The sequence below is a fragment of the Eptesicus fuscus genome, chromosome 3, assembly GCF_027574615.1.
Source record: "Eptesicus fuscus isolate TK198812 chromosome 3, DD_ASM_mEF_20220401, whole genome shotgun sequence".
In the NCBI taxonomy this organism is placed as follows: Eukaryota; Metazoa; Chordata; class Mammalia; order Chiroptera; family Vespertilionidae; genus Eptesicus; species Eptesicus fuscus.
This window is the reverse complement of record NC_072475.1, coordinates 20,543,950-20,561,274: the sequence shown is the minus strand read 5'-3', so window position 1 is coordinate 20,561,274 and position 17,325 is coordinate 20,543,950. Positions and strand designations below refer to the sequence as shown.

Sequence of the window (17,325 nt, the reverse complement as noted above, 5' to 3'; positions counted from 1 at the left end):
GAGGAACCCAAGCTTTCTGCCTGCCCTGGCCTCCCTTGGCCTCTGCTTAAGGCTACAAAGTTTCAATTATAGAAGATAAATAAATCCCAACAAAAATGGCAGCAGCCACGGAGCTGGAGAGAGCAGAAGGCTTGAGTTTCCCCCAGTGATGAAGGAAGCCAAGTTTCTGCAGCCCTGGCCTGCCTTGGCTTCTGCTTAAGGCTGCAAAGTTTCAATGATAGAAGATAAATAAATCCCAACAGAAATAGCTGCAGCCACGGAGCGAGCAGGAGGCATGGCTCCGCTCAAGGCTACAAAGTTTCAATTATAGAAGACAAATAAATCCCAGATACCAGGGCCTCTGCTTGGATCACCAGAGGGGTGTGTGTGTGGCTGGACTGCAAACCACCACAGGCCCCTCGCCCAGGCCACCCCATACCCCAAGGGAACCCCCACCCTGATCCGGGACACCCTTCAGGGCAAACCAGCTGGCCCCCACCCATGCACTAGGCCTCTATCCTATCTAATAAAAGAATAATGTGCAAATTGACCATCACCCCAACACACAAGATGGCTGCCCCATGTTGTCAAAGATGACTGCCCCCATGTGGACACAAGATGGCTGCCACAAGATGGCCAGCAGGGGAGGGCAGTTGGGAGGGACTTGGTCTGCAAGGGAGGGCAGTTGTGGGTGATCAGGCCAGCAGGGGGGGTCAGTTGGGAGGGACCAGGCCTGCAAGGGAGGGCAGTTGGGGGCAATCAAGCCTGCAGGGGAGGACAGTTAGGGGTGACCAGGCCAGCATAGGAGGGAAGTTGGGGGCAACTGGGCCTGCAGGGAAGGGTATTTGGGGGGGGGGGGACCCAGGCTTGCAGGGGAGAGCTGTTGGAGGGGACCAGGCCTGCAGGGCAGGGTAGTTTAGGGGCAATCAGGCTGGCAGGGGAGTGGTTAGGGGGTGATTAGGCTGGCAGGCAGAAGCGGTTAGGGGCAATCAGGAAGGCAGGCAGGTGAGCAGTTGGGATCCAGCAGTCCTGGATTGTGAGAGGGATGTCTGACTACCCGTTTAGGCCTGATCCTACTGGAATCAGGCCTAAACGGGTAGTCAGACATCCCTCGAGGGGTCCCAGATTGGAGAGGGTGCAGGCTGGGCTGAGGGACCCCTCACCCCCGTGTACGAATTTTGTGCACCAGGCCTCTAGTTTATTCATAATATATATATTTTTATCTTTGTGCTGACTTCTGGGTGCCATTTACAATATTATTTTTCAATTCATTAATTATCTCTTTGACTTTGGTCTAGAGCAGTGGTTGGCAAACTGAGGCTCGTGAATCACATGCAGCTCTTTGGCCCCTTGAGTTTTTATCAAAGGCCAGCTTAGGAGTACCCTAATTAAGTTAATAACAATGTACCTACCTATATAGTTTAAGTTTTAAAAATTTGGCTCTCAAAAGAAATTTCAATCGTACTGTTGATATTTGGCTCTGTTGACTAATGAGTTTGCCGACCACTGGTCTAGAGTTTATTTAGCTATTGCTCTTTTCATTTCAGTACTATACTCTTTATTTACAAAATTTATTGGTTCTTTTTTATAGACACTTGCTCTTATTTAATTATTTGACTTCTTAGTTTCTTGTGTGTGTTTTTGTGGAGCTATTTCTTCATATCGTTGAGCATCTAAACACACTAATTTTAAAGTGAAAGAGTGAATTCCTGTTCCTTGCATTGATGTTTTTACCTCTCTGTCTTGGCATTACTTTTCCTCATTGGTTTTAGAATTTTGAGTTCAAGTCTTTATTTTGAGTGGGATTTCCCCCCTTTCACCCTCTTTCATTCTGTATTCACCCTTCTTATCTAGTGATTTGGGAACTGCCTCCTCCTGAGACCCCTCCTCATTTCATATTACATAAGTAGGATCACATGAAGCTTTTCTAGGAGATTCCTAGAACTACAAAATTATTCATTTCAATGTGATTAATTCAGATAAGGAGAAATACATGGGTTATCCTTGACCTTCAGAGTGACATTAATTGTGTATGACCCCTCAAAGTTGAGTCCATCTAACTGTAGAGGCACAATCACATTGTGAGCAAAAAATGAATTACAAACTTAAACTGTTAGGTCATTTGGTTTTGATTTAGTGGAAGTGGGTTCATAGGAAAGAGAGGTCAGAGAAGATTAGAGAGAGATTGTTGCAATTGTTAAACACACAGACTCTGGAGCCTGGCTACCTGAGTTCCAAGCTGGCTCTACCACTTGCTAACTGTATGACCTTGAGGAGCTCACCCACCTCTCTAAACCTGAGTTTCTTTATCTTCTTTTTCTAAATGGACATCATAACATTTCAAAATGTTATTGAGGCTCTCTCTCTCTCTCTGCATGACTACCCGTTTTATAAGTTGCATTCACACTCCTGGAAAGCGACTGTCCCTCTTGGCTTTGAACTGTGGCAGCAGTATCCTCTCCTGGCCAAAATTGACATCTGAGCTGGAGCAGGAGCAGATCTACAATCCTAGGGGTCCATGACATCACACACGTACACTGGGTGACAAGCAATCAAATCTTGAGAGTCCTGCAGTCTGAAATTACCTCCGAATCCTCCTGAGAATCTGTGCTTTTGAAAGACCTGTTACTATTTGAAAGCAACTTGAGACAAACAGAAAAAATAAGGATTCTATATTCTGTCTGATTTGTACTGAGAGCAAATCAGATCAATGGGCTCTATTATTATAAGAATAAGTGATTTCTCCCTGTTGGAAATATAAGTCACTCTCATTCTCTGCCTGTTTGCAAAATTTGACTCTTTATGTACTAAGAGAATAAAATAATAATTTAACTTCAAAATGAGGGCTAAGTTCATTCCCTGCAAAGAACTCAGAAGAATGCCCGACACATGATTTGTGCTCAGTAAATGCTAGACATCATCAGTAACAAGAATGGCAGCAGCAGCATGATTGTTGCTCAAGGAAGTCCTCACCTGGTCCTTGAACAGAAGAAGGTGTTTTAAGGGAGCTAAGGAGCAGACAGGAAACGGTGGAGGACGGGAGTACATGGCTGAGTAGCAGCTGCTCTTCAGCCCAAGACTTTCAGGTTATGGGTTTGCAAAGCTGTAGTGCACTCACTAAGCACAGCTACAATATTGTTCTTTCTGCTTCCAGACTCCAATCCAGAGAGCCAGAAGACATTTGGGGATGGTGAGATAGTCCAGTGTTTTGTTTGCTTGTTTGGTTTAAAGCAAAGATGCTCAACTTTGGCTGCACATTGGAATGACAGAGGAGCTTTCAAAAATCCCAGTGCCAGGTCCCTGCCCAGAGAGTCCCCTGTAAATGGTCTGGGTGTGGCCTGCGGTTTAGAAACACTCCTCATGTGATTCCAGTGTTCAGTGTAGAGCACCAGTTTGAGAAGGTCCGCCTTTAAAGGTCAGCCCCTCCACCCCAATCTCTCCCTGTTCCTGCTGCTTCCCAGCCTGGAGCAGTGGCCAAGATTCTTGGTAGCCCTTCAGTTTTTCAGCGATCCTTTTCTTTCACGTGGAGACAAAGCATGAATGTGTTTATATGTTTGATTTATTTATTTGTAGTAGGTATTCCTGATCATATATACTTCTCAGAAAAGGAATTCGGAACCGTGATTACTTTCCTTGGGGAACCTACTCCTTGCCATACTAAAGGGCTGCCTTCCCCTCCCCCTCACCGCCATGCATCCTCCCTTTGCCACTGGCTCAGGGAACAAAAGAGCAAGAAGCATGTGGTGTTCAGCTGTGGTCCCTGGTGCAGCTGCACAGTGGCTTGGCAGGTTGTGAGGCCGTGTGTCTGTCTCAGCTTCCTTTAAGCAGTGCTATTGGGCTCCCAGACCCAGTGATAAGATATTAATGAAAATATTTATTTATATATTTTTATTTATCCTATTGCAAAATGTAAATCACAGAAAAAAAATCACAGAATATCATTCCTTCAGCAACAACCCCCCGTGTTTAGAGGCTGCGAAGTGAATAAGTACAGCCTTTGCATTAATCATTCATGATTTCACCAGCACCAGTTGGCTTGGCTTTGTATGTTTAGCCTTGCTGTGCTGACATGGAGAGTGTCTGGGCATAATGGCAACAGTTCATCTCCCCACTGTCTCTGATTCAATCTACTACAATGATTGAGAAGGAAAGGGAGGGGAACTTGGGGCATTCCGTGTGACCTGGGCACACAAGGTGCTCTTGCAGGCTTTCTCTTTTTTGTCTTCCGACCAAGCATGCCCCCTGCCAGGCTCTGGGGCATTTGATCAAATGCATTGGGGATTTGCTTCCTGGAGTTCTTTTCTTGGATTCCCTTCCGACCTTAAGTGAAACCTAGTATTTTCCACAAAGGGATACTGGCCATATATTTTACAGGTGTCAAAAGGGAATAATGCTTGTTTAAAATATGAGCCTGCTCATGATTGACTTGACTCAAGAATTTATCTTTATTTGGAACAGTATAAAAGGGATGGCTGCAGCACTGTATGGTGAAATAGGCACAATTTCGTGTTGGAAGTCTTAGGTTCAAGTCCCAGTTCAGCCGCTTCATAGGCATGTGTGTTTGGACAAGCTTTTGAATCTTTCTGCCTCTGTATCATTATGAGTAAAGTTTGTCTAGCCCTAGTGCTACCTTAAAGGGTGTCTGGCAGCTCAAAGGAAATATTGTTATATGAGCGTGCTTTGTGAGTCTTAGCACAATACAGGTTTTTTTTTTCTATATTCCCCTGTGCTCTTTTCTCCATGTTCAGATGGTTACTAGTTCTCTTTGATATTGTTTTCCTCATACTTTTGCTCATGTTGGATGCTCTCACCCTACTCTGCCAGATTATCAGCTCTTAGTCATTGTAGTAGATTGATTTGCTGCCACCAAAGGATTTGTCCAAGTCCAAACCCCTGGTACTTGTGTATGCGACCTTATTTTGGAAAAGGATATTTGCAGGTGTAATTAAGGATCTTGGGTTGACTGGGTGGAACTTAAAAATCTAATGTCAAGTGTCTTCATAAGAAAAGGAGAGGACACAGACAGGAGGTGAACACACAGGAGGAGGCCACGTGATGACCGGGACAGACAGGAGTTATTCTGCCACAAGTCAGTAAGTGCTTGGTGCCACTGTAAACTGAAGGAAGCAAGAAAGCTAGCGTCTTTGGGAGGGAGTGCAACTCTGCCAACCTTGATTTTATTTACTCTGGCCTTTGGAACTGTATGAGAATAAAGTTCTGTTGTTTTGAACAACCAGGTTTGTCGTGGTTTGTTACAGCAGCCACAGAAAACGAATACATTCATTTTTTTTACAGCTTGGCTCTGGCGTCCTCTGCTCCTGGAAGTCTCTCCTACTTTCCCAAGTCTCTCCAACATTCCCTTCCTCTGTGTGCCTGTGATATCCCTTACATCTGTCACTCTACTTGCACCTGCTTCTATAATTATCTATTGATGAGGCTGTCTGTCTCCGTGACAGCAAGAATTCAGTGGGGTTGTGCCTTGTTAATGCTTCTCACCTGGCATATAGCAGTTTGATATGTATTTGTTTTGTGCAAAATGAATTTTGCTCTCAAACTCTCTCTTCTCTTTATTCCGTCGCCCACCAGTGCTTTGGCCTAGGCTCTCAGTGCTGTGGTGGGGCCCTTGGTTCTGGCTTTTCATCTGCATTCACCTTTCCTCTCTCGGACACACTACCTGTTTTAGTAATATTTCTAAAATGCTATTCAGGCACTTGTCTACCCAGAGACTGTCAGTGACTCCACTCCTGCTTTCAAGTGCCTCTACTATCTTCCAGCTTTATCTGTCACTACCCTCCTTTATAAATGTCTTCTTTAGGAAAACTAATCTATTCTTGTGTTTATAGAACATGCTTTACTAATGTAGAACCTTTGCTAGAACTATGGATGGCAGGAAAGCTCTTCTCTTCATCACTGTTGAAATCTTAATTACCAGGCAGAGATTTCCATAACATTCTTTTCCCTTCAGTGAAGAAAGTGGTGTGTTTTAAATAGCATAATTTTGCTCAGATTTACCTATGTGGATATGGAAATCTTAGTCTCCAAAAATTCTTACTGGCTTTCCCTCATTTGAAAGCATAAAGTAGCATAGTGGGAAGGGTGTAGAGACCTGAGTTTGAATTCTACGTCAATTGCTTGCCAGCTCTGGAAACTTGAGCAGCTTATTTAATTTCTCCAAGCATCAGATTTTGCATCTCTGAAATGGAAATGACAATAAGACTTTGTAAGATTCTTGAGGGTTGACTGCAGTCATGATAATAAATTTTAAATGGGATTGGTGGGGGGAGAGGGAGGGCCGAAATGGTACAATGAGGTTAACTTATTACAGTTAATTGAGAGAGAATCTTACCTTATAATAGACAAATATGCAAATTGACCGCACCTTCACTACGCCCAAGCCATGCCCACCAACCAAGCCACGCCCACCAACCACGCCCACCAGGAAACCGTTGACGTTGGGGTGTGGCAGAGCCCAAGGCTGGGAAAGCCGCCCCAGGCTTTCCCGGCCTTGGGCACCAGCGGGGAGCCTGCGGCCAATCGCAGGAAACCACTGGGGGTCAGCTCCTGCGATCGGTAGCAGGGACACTGGGTGTGGCCGAGCCCAAGGCCACCACCCGGGGCCACGCCCCGACCCTGAAAGAAGGCAGAAAGCGGTGGCCACAGCCAAGGCCTGGGTCCCCGGTGCAGGCAGCCAGGTGAATGAAGGTCTATTGCACGAATATTCGTGCAAACGGGCTACTAGTCAAATTATAAAAGCAACGCTGGCTTGAATGAAGGGTGTATTCTAATGGATTCTGTGTTTCTTAAGGAAAATCATTTCCATCGCTTAATTCTTTGCAGAATAACGGGACCACTGAGCACCAGGTGGAGTCTTTCATAAGGAAAAAACTGGAGTCACTGTTAAAAGAATCTCAAATTCGAGACAAAGAAGATCCTGATAGTTTCACAGTGAGGGCTCTACTGAAGGCCACGCATGAAGGCTTACATGCACACCTGAAGCAGGTATAAGATGCCCTCTGGTACTTGTCCTTTGACAGGAAAAAGAAAGCATATCACATGTGTTGTTTCTGAACATTTGTCATTTGGGAAATGCTTCTCCAGTTTCATCCATTTCTATCTTCCTATTGCTTGAGAAATAAAAATCTCCTATTGCAAAATAATGTGAGAAATAGTTACAAGTTGGGTGGGTGTTGCTGAAAATGACAGGAGAAAGCCTAGCACCCCTGGACTCACCTTCCTCACGCATGTGCAGGTGAGCAGAGAAGCTTGAGCCCCCACATACTGCAGCCTCCCACCTGTCTGTCTGGGTTTGGTCAGCCTCCATGCCCTGTTGATTGCACTTCCTGGCCATGTCTCCCATCTGTCCACTTTCCGTCTTCTTTGTGGCTGTGTCCCAATCTAGGCCAATGTCAACTCTCACCTAGACTTCTCTTGCCCTTCTTCAATAGAATCTCCACTCTGAAATCAGCATGGTTCTTTAAAAATGCAAACCTGATCATATTACTCTGCTGTTCAAAATTCTTTGGCGGCTTCCCATTATGCTGGGGATAACTAACAAATTCTTTGACTAGGCTTTCCAAGGACCTGCATCATTGCATCCTTGCCTACCTTTCCAGTCTCAGATCTCCTCATTTTCCTTGTCATACCCCCTCTCACAATTGTCATACCAGCCATAACTGTTTATGCCATTGTCTTCCTCACATTACGTCTCCTCTGCCTGGAACACTCCATTCCCACATTTGCTCGAAGTACTGCTTAGTCTTTAAATTCCAGCTTCAATGTGATGTTCTAAATGAGTCCTGACTTGAGTGCTAGATTGGGTTAGCTATCCCCTTTATATTGCCCACAGTAGCCTATTTTATCTTCTCTTTTCTGAAGTTTTAAAACAACATTTGCAACTACTTGTTCAGTGTCTGTCTACCTACCTAACTAGACTATAGATTCCATAAAGACCAGAACCATGTCATTCTTGATAACCATTATTGTGCTGGCTCTCTAGTGCTTGGGACTTAGCAAGACCTTCATAAATAGTTGTTGAATGAATGGAGGCATATATTTTATATTATACTTCTATATAAAGAGGGAGTGGGAGGGGGGTGAGCTTGGCAAGAAGAATCCTTGTTTGATCACTAGTGCTAGCTTTGTAACTTTGGATATATTCTTTAACTTCACTATATTTTAGATTTCTTTAATCTGTAAAATTGAGATTTAATCATACTTATCTCAAACAATGGTTGTATATATTAGATGAGAATATATGTAATGCACTTAGCATAATCCTTGGGGCATAGTAGGTGCCTACTAAATAGGAAGCCCATTTACCTTAACTTGCCTGGGACCGCCCTGTTTTATACCTATTGTCCTAGTGTAATTATTAAAAGTATCCCATTTCACTCTTAAATGGGTCCTGTTTGGGACAATAAATGACATGATCTCCCTATAGATGGGCTATTAGAAGTAGAAAGGAACTCAGAAGTTAATTGGGTCATTCCTCCTCCATTTCATAGATAAGAAAGCAGGTCAGGAGAAGAGGCTTGCCAAAGGACAATGTAGCCACTTGGTGGCAGGACTGGGTCTCCTAACTTAGAGAGCAGTGTTGCCTCAATGACCACATCTGGCTACCTTCTTAATTTCAGGATTTTTGAACAGATAGTGGTCAGCTTTAATAGATCTTCAAAGGTAGACCACATATACAAACTGTCAACTAAAATTACCCTATAGCCCCCTACCCCACTAGTATTTTCTGAACTGCCTCTTCCTCCAACTAATAGTCTTCCCCACTCCCCACTCCAAATGGCATCTCTGATTAGTCTATATGGATGCCCTCCCTGGCTGTTTGGTTTTTAAATAGTTTTACTTACCCACATGTATTCCATGTATGAGGTTATCTCTGTTTCTTCTTGGTTTAGCAAGAAGTTCTGGGAGGGCATGGCCTGCTGTGCTGGTCTCTCCTTAAACTATGTCATTAGTAGTGAACACATTTTTAGGTTTGATAACTTAAGAAAAGTCTAAACCCTTTTAGCGGAGTGGCCTTCCTGCATCCTAATGAGAGGCTTAAGCAAGGAGATCTCTAGCCTAGAAAATTAACCCACATGAGGAAAATTCAGAGACCACCATACATCTTTCCAGTGCTCTCCACAGAGGGAATTATTTCAATAAATAGCTAAGTTTTGCTCTGGTTTACTGAAATAAAAATAATCTTATTACCTCATATATATGCTTGGGTTTTATTTATATTTCATGTTTTTAAAATTCCAAAATAAGTGTTTGATCAATGTGATTTTTTTGTATTTTTGGTAGAATTGGCTCTTAATGATTTTTTGCCATTTTTCAAAATTAAATCTATTTTAACTGAAGGTGATTTTATCCCCACTCATGGCATTCAAAAGACTACATCCTATGCTGTGGAGAGCCTTGTGATCAGGTACTGGATGGGCCACTGAGAGGCCTTTGACCTTAGCTTTGGGCAGCTGCTGGCCGTTCCTGTCTCCTGGCTGGTACCTGGGCCTCTCCATGTCAGTGTCCCCCTGGCAGACTCTGCTACCTTGTACTGGAGGGGGCGTAGCAGGAGGAAGTGACCTCATACTTCTCACCTAGAGGCAGACAGAAAGGTTTGACTGCCATTTCGTCAGAACTAAGGAAAAAATAAAAGTAAAGAAAAATAGTTATATTATGCTTTATTTTCTCAGCATCCAGATGTGAAGGAGAGTGGAAAGAAATCACATGGACGAACCCTCATGACCAACTTTGGAAAACATAAGGTACTAATTGAGATTGAAAAATGAGTGAAATTCACTTAAGTTAAGTTAAAGCAGGATGGTAACTGGAGAATATCATCATGACCTTGGAATAACTGAAGATTGCTTAAATAGGACCCCAGAAAAGGAAAATATTAATAATTAAACTACTTGGAAATTTAGGAATTGCTGTTCATCAAAAAGCAAGTAATAATGGGAAAGAATATTTTCAATACATACATCAACTAGAGGTCTTGTATCCTGACAATATTAAGAATTCCTACAAATCAATAAAAATGACAGGTACCCTAAATAATAATAGTAATAAAAAAACTGGGCAAAAGATTTAAATGGCACTTCACAAAAGACTTGAAATGGCTGATCTGGAAAAGGTGCTCACCCTTATCTGGGAAATGTAAATTAAAATGCCATTGAGATTCCATACACACCCACCACAATAGCAAACATAAAAAGATTGACAACACCCAGTGAGGAAGTTAAACTCTCATACAATGCTAATGAGAATATGCATTTGTAATAGTACAAATAGGAAATAGTTTAAATGTCCATCAATAATAGAATGAATAAATATTATGGTATCTTCACACAAGGTAGTATTTATCAGCAAAAATGACAAAATTGCAACTATAAACAATAATATGATTTTTATAAACATGACATTGAGCAAAAGAAGCCAGACCCAAGAGAGTACAGGCAATTTGATTCCATTTATTTGAAGTTTAAACACAGGCCAAACCAAATCTATAGGGTAAAAGTCAGATTAGTAGTCACCTTTGGGGAGAAGGCAATGCTGAGTGGAAGTGTCAAAAAGCCTTGGAGTGTAGATAATATTCCATTTCCTCATTTGGTGGTTTCATTTTGTGCATGTCATCATGCTGGGTGCCTATAATTCTTGTACTTTCCTCAGTGAAAAGGTTATATAATTAATCAATTATTGGATGGTGAACTTTGTGCATGAGGTTTCTTAAGGATAGTTCTTGTGTCAAGGAATATTGTATCTGGAATTTCCTGCGCCATCAGTAGGATAATTTCTTAAAAGGTCCTCAAAAATAGTCATTATAACAAAAAACTGAAAACAACCAAAATGTTCACCCATAAGGACTTCGTAAGTGAATCATGATTCATTCACACAATGGACAATTATGCAGCCACTAAAAGATGATCACTCTAAAGAGCTCATCATGCAAAACATTAAGTAAAAATGTAAAATGAAAAATGGATTACATGGTACATTAAGCATGATAAAAAGTGTTCAAACTGTATTTAAAGAAAATATATCATCATTTTCCCAAATATTATCTGCCATTGGTGATTCATTTCTTAATTCTTTTTGCCTTTTATGTTAAAAATGAACTTCAAAAAGACACTTATTTTAACACCTCAAGGTACTAATTATATGTAGAATTAGAGAATATTTCATTTCTTGATTACAGCTACTGATTTAAATTAAAGTTCTTTTCCAAAGTAAACCTTTTAGGCTGTATTTGTGCTACCATAGAAATAGAATTTATTATGTCTCAAGCCATAAAAATGAATGCCCACAAGACTATTTATAGATTATTTTAATAAATATTAATAGTACTTAAAATTGAAAGTTAATATTATGTAGCTTAGAGGATGACTTCCCATGCCATCTTATTTAATCACCACCACAATAATAATTCTTTAAAATAGATGATGTTGTACTGCCCTTTTAAGAAACACAATAGGGCCATAACCGGTTTGGCTCAGTGGATAGAGTGTCAGCCTGCGGACTGAAGGGTCCCAGGTTCGATTCCGGTCAAGAGCATGTACCTTGGTTGCAGGCACATCCCCAGGGGTGTGTGTGCAGGAGGCAGCTGATTGATGTTTCTCTCTCATCGATGTTTCTAACTCTTTATCTCTCTCCATTCCTCTCTGTAAAAATCAATAAATAATCCTATCTAATAATAGAGAAATATGCAAATTGACCATAACTCCGACACGCCCACAAGCCACGCCCACAAGCCACACCCACCATCCAATCAGAGCAAGTATGTAAATTAACCCAAACCAAGATGGCTACAGCCACAGAGAGCAAGGTTTCCTAGGTAACAGAGGAAGCCAAGCTTTCTGCCAGCAGTTGCAGGCCTAAGCCTCCACTCAAGCTACAAAGTTTCAATTATAGAAGGTAAACAAATTCAAACAAATGGCGGCAGAATGGAGCTTGAGAGAGCAGGCCAGGGTTGCCGCCAGCAACAGGGGAAGCAAAGCTTTCCACACACCCTGGCCGGGCCCACCGCTTAAGGCAACAAAGTTTCAATTATAACCCCAATACAAATGGCTGCAGGGCCTCGGAGGGAGCCCCAGGCTTGGCTCTGCTCCAGGCTACAAAGTTTCAATTATAGAAGGAAAATAAATTCCAGATACCAGGGCCTCTGCTTGGGTTTCCAGGGGGCGTGGCCTGCCTGCAAACCACCACAGGCCCCTCACTCAGGGGGGCCTATATTCCCTCACCCCATGCCCCAAGGGAACCCCACCCTGATCAGGGACACCCTTCAGGGCAAACCAGCTGGCCCCCACCCCTGTACCAGGCCTCTATCCTATCTAATAAAAAGAGTACTATGCAGATTGATCATCACTGCAACACACAATATAGCTGCCCCCATGTCGTCAAAGATCCTGCCCCCATGTGGACACAAGATGGCCACCACAAGATGGCCAGCAGGAGAGGGCAGTTGGGAGGCACCCGGCCTGCAAGGGAGGGCAGTTGAGAAGGACAAGGCCTTCAAGGGAGGGCAGTTGGAGGTGATCAACCCTGCAGGAGAGGGCAGTTAGGGGTAACCAGGCCGGCAGAGGAGGGAAGTTGGGGGCAAACAGGCTGGCAGCAGAGTGGTTTAGGGGGTGATCAGGCTGGCATGCAGAAGTGGTTAGGGGCAATCAGGAAGGCAGGCAGGCAAGCAGTTGGGAGCCAGCAGTCCTGGATTGTGAGAGGGATGTCCGACTGCCCGTTTAGGCCCGATCCCAGGGATCGGGCCTAAACGGGCAGTCGGACATCCCTTGAGGGGTCCCAGATTGGAGAGGGTACAGGCTGGGCTGAGGGACAACCCCCCTCCGTGCACGAATTTCGTGCACCGGGCCTCTAGTAATAATAATAATAAAAAAAGAAACACAATAGGAAGCTAGATAGGTTGGCCAGCTTGCACATGAGATCCTCAGAGGCTAGGGTTCCCACACCATGTGCACCAAGGTTTGTGAGTCATAACTAACACCTGAGAAGGTTCCAGACCAAATTGATGGCTTGCTGTGAGTGCAACAGAGTTGAGTGTGTATATGCCAGCAGTGTAGCTGGTTTTTTATTTGTTGAGTATGAGACAATCTGAAAGGTGACGTGGTCTAATGGCAATGTGAGTATGGAGTCCCTTTCCTTTTTTAAAGCTACATTCCTCAGATGTCCAGGGTACTCTGTGTGAAGGTCTCACCTTTGTTTGTGGAAACTGTTTTGATGGCAAGGTTTTCTGCAATTTCCTCCCCATCATTTGTATTGTGAAGGTATGTGTTGCCAAATATTGGGGTTCTCTCCAATGTGATGGGAGCGAAACCTCATCATTTCAAAAAGGTTTTATGTCTAACAGACAACACCAGATTAATCCTGAAGCCTTTCAGCCTGAATCCTATGGATAACAATTTCATTCTGCTGCTAGAAATTAAAAGGGGTCAAAACCTCAACAGAGCAGTTTGATATAGATGGTTATTTGAATGCATACTGATCAAAAGCAGGCATGGTAGTTAATCATCCTATATAATAAAGAGGTAATATGCAAATTGACCATCACTCCAACATACAAGATGGCAGCCCCCATATGGACACAAGATGGCCAGCAGGGGAGGGCAGTTGGGGGTGACCAGGCCTGCAGGGGAGGACAGTTAGGGGTGACCAGGCCGGCAAGGGAGGGCAGTTAGGGGTGACCAGGTCAGCAGGGGAGGGCAGTTAGGGGCAACCAGGCTGGCAAGGGAGGGCAGTTGGGGGTGACCAGGTCTGCAGGGGAGGGAAGTTGGGGGTGACCAGGCCTGCAGGGGAGGGCAGTTAGGGGCAATCGAGCCAGCAGGGGAGCAGTTAGGCATCAATCAGGCTGGCAGGGGCGTGGTTAGGGAGTGATCAGGCTGGCAGGCAGAAATGGTTAGGGGCAATCAGGCAGACAGGCAGGCAAGCGGTTGGGAGCCAACAGTCCTGGATTGTGAGAGGGATGTCCCAGATTGGAGAGGGTGCAGGTTGGGCTGAAGGACACCCCCCTAGCCCCCATGCACGAATTTCATGCACCGGGCCTCTAGTTAAAAATAATACTGCTGGAGTTTTAAAAAATCAAATCTGCTTTTTATAAGTCAACATGAATAGTGAGCTTCCTATAAAGATGATATGTTATTCCTTAATAGTATTTAAATAGATGTTACTTCTTTGACTATCATTCCTTATTGAGACCGTCAATGCATGACTAATAAGGTCTTTCTAAGACTTACATTTTATGTGGCTTGGAAGTCAATTTTAGAGCATGAAATCCTCAGTTTTGCCTTAGTATTATAATTATGGTCATGGCCATGCTTGTTATTAATGGTCAGGCAATCTGCAATATCTGGGCATTTATTCTCCCTCCAAGTTATTGTCCGTGTGTGTGTGTGTGTGTGTGTGTGTGTGTGTTAAAGCCCAGTCTATTCTCTGAATGTTGTAGATCTACCTGATGCAGTGAGTTTGTTGTTAAGTTTACTGATTGTTTTTCCAGCAGAAAACCACAAAATCACAGTCTAAATCTTACAGTACTGATGATGAGGAGGACGCACAGCAGAATCCTGGCAAGGAGATAGGCCAGCTGTACAGGTAAGAAGGTGTCTCCATGTTTCTTGCTCAGTCTCTCTGGGCCTCTCCATCTCCATCACCTTGGCTGTTTCAGTTGTTTGTATCTTGAGAACTGGATCACAAGGTAAAGTGCTCAGTGCGGTGGGGCCTGTAAAGATAACTGGGTATGAGACTGATTCTGAATGAGCTGTGAATTCACCACATAAGTAGGGTTTTGTAAGGGAAAGAGTGTTGAACTAGGAAACACACTGGGTTCTAATCCTGGCTCCATGAGGAGCAGGTAAGAAAGATAGAGTCAACAAAGGCCCACACTTCTTCCAGGTCTAAAGTATCATGAGTCCCTTGTGTATTTCACAGGTTGGGTCGACGGAGGAAAACCATGAAGCTCTGCCGAGAGCTCTCTGATTTGGTGGTGTACACAAACTCTGTGGCAGCCCAAGACATCGTGGACGATGGTAAGGATTGAATGTTTTTTTCTTCTGGATAAATATCCTTGACCTTTCTTTGTCAACAGTTAATTAATCTTTTGTTAATCAGATCATCAGCATACATTTCTGGAACTGGGTACAACCCAACTTGAGTTGTCAGGAAACTGACTGCCAGTATCAAGCTTTTAGCTCACAGGGAGACCTCTATTGATTACTAGGGTTGCCTGATTGTCTAGAGCAGTGGTCAGCAAACTCATTAGTCAACAGAGCCAAATATCAACAGTACAACGATTGAAATTTCTTTTGAGAGCCAAATTTTTTAAACTTAAACTTCTTCTAACGCCACTTCTTCAAAATAGACTCGCCCAGGCCATGGTATTTTGTGGAAGAGCCACACTCAAGGGGCCAAAGAGCCACATGTGGCTCGCGAGCCGCAGTTTGCCGACCACGGGTCTGGAGGCCAGAGAAACTTCCTTCATGGCAGAGGAGGACTTTATTATAAAAAAGACAAATGTGTCAGAGTAGGGCTTCCCCCACACTTGAACTATAGAGACCTGCCCTGGTTTGATGGCCATTCCCAATGTGAACAGTCAGAAAAAAAGAAGAAATTAATTGGCCTAAAAAACACCTTGAAAAGCCTCCTATTTTCTCATTGGAAAATTTGACTTTGATGAAAACAATTTAATCCAAAGATTGAGGTTTCAACAACAAAACAAAACAAAAGAAAGAAAGAAACAAAGAAAGAAAGAAAGAAAGAAACAAAGAAAGAAAGAAAAATTTCAGAAGTGCTGACTCTTCACTGAATTTTTACCTATTAATTGCCACAAATTGGGTTGAGAAATTCTAGTCACAACTGCTCTTATCCTGGGCTTTCCTGCTAGTTGCTCTTTCCCCCTTTATTCTCAGCCCTTCTCATTTCTATTTTATCCCATTAATGAATGTTTATAGACATAAACTATGGTCATGTGGCTTTTCAATCTACTTTCAATTGAGTGGAAGTTAAATGTAAATCAGAATCTCCCATTTTCTCAGTAAGTCTTAGAGAAGGGAAATGACATTGTGGTGACTTATGTCCTCACAGACCTCCAGGATTTTTCCTCATATCTCTTTCCCCCCCTCTAACTCACAAGTGTATCTTTTCCTATCTGTAGATTTTCTTTCCTTTTATATTGATTTCTTCTTCAAATAGTGACATAAAAATTTTAAATTAATTTCAGGTGAGAGCATGATAACCTGTAGGATTCTCAGCATGTGAACAACAAACACATTCTTGTAATAACTGCCCATAGCTAGAAAATTAATCTGGAGTGGTTCAATGGAGTTGAAGGTGTTTTGGTTTAGAGGAATATAATTTCTAACAAATGCCGTAGGAAATCATAATTCTATTAGCTTAAGAGAAAAATAGTATTGAGTACTGTTTAGCTCTTGAACTTCATTTATTTTTGTCTTTTGTGGGTTTTCTTTTCAGCCTTAAAATGAACAATAGACAATGAGTGAATGGCTTATTCTAATGCAAAGCAACTCAACTGCATTAATATATTAATTGACATATGCTTATCAGGGTCATCTTGATGATAATGTAGTATGCATATTTATGTGGAGAAACAGCAAACAGTGACACTGATTACAGTACTATATTATCTGCATTAACTTGTCAAAAAGACTATATTCTCTCCTATCATGTTCAAAGTATTCATCAAAATCCTCAAATAACATCATTTTTAGAATACTTGTGCTGTGAACTATGTTAATAAGTTAATGTCAATAAACTATATATGATAAGGAAAGAGTTAATTTGAAGCACATCATGAGATGAAAAATGAATTCTCTGATTGCTTTGCCTCCTACCTGTATTTATGACTATTCCAAGCTCCAGCTCTGGCCAGCATTTCCTATCTAAGGCTGTACAACCCGCAAGGACAATGGGGCCCTGGGAGACTGTGCTCTAATGAACATGCACAATCAGGATATAATTCGGGTCAGTGGCCCGGCTGGACTATAGCTCCACTCCTTGGTTTCATGGGCCATGTCACTCAGTCTGGGTTCAGACACACTCAGCTGTCACAGAACACATTGGAATGAAAATGAGGCTCCGGGCAAGTTTGGCTCTTTATCCAGACTGACCTTTTCCAGCAGGTCCAGGAGACAAATGGTGGTCATTTTGGGGGTGAGGTGTGGATGTTTGGGGAAGGGATAGTAGTAGTGGGGATATTGTAGACAAGGTGCAAAAGATGGGATTGGGGAAAGGGTAGGATATTAAATGTTTGGAGGTTTACTCCATCATGACCCCAAACCTGAGTGTCCTTGGCCCTGGATTAACCCGTCCTGATGTCCAAGCAGGCATTTTAATATA

General features: G+C 42.9%; 1 protein-coding gene across 3 annotated transcripts in view; it reads left to right on the top strand.

Annotated features, from left to right (window-relative positions):
- PLCH1 (phospholipase C eta 1) overlaps window positions 1-17,325 on the top strand; it is a 156,200-nt gene that overhangs the window by 123,723 nt on the left and 15,152 nt on the right. For all 3 annotated transcript variants that reach the window (XM_028146487.2, XM_008142214.3, XM_054710964.1), the window contains exons 11-14: window positions 6,817-6,978; window positions 9,666-9,737; window positions 14,474-14,565; window positions 14,902-14,999. In XM_028146487.2, the coding sequence (XP_028002288.2) occupies window positions 6,817-6,978; window positions 9,666-9,737; window positions 14,474-14,565; window positions 14,902-14,999 (424 nt within the window). The remainder of the gene's footprint in view (window positions 1-6,816; window positions 6,979-9,665; window positions 9,738-14,473; window positions 14,566-14,901; window positions 15,000-17,325) is intronic.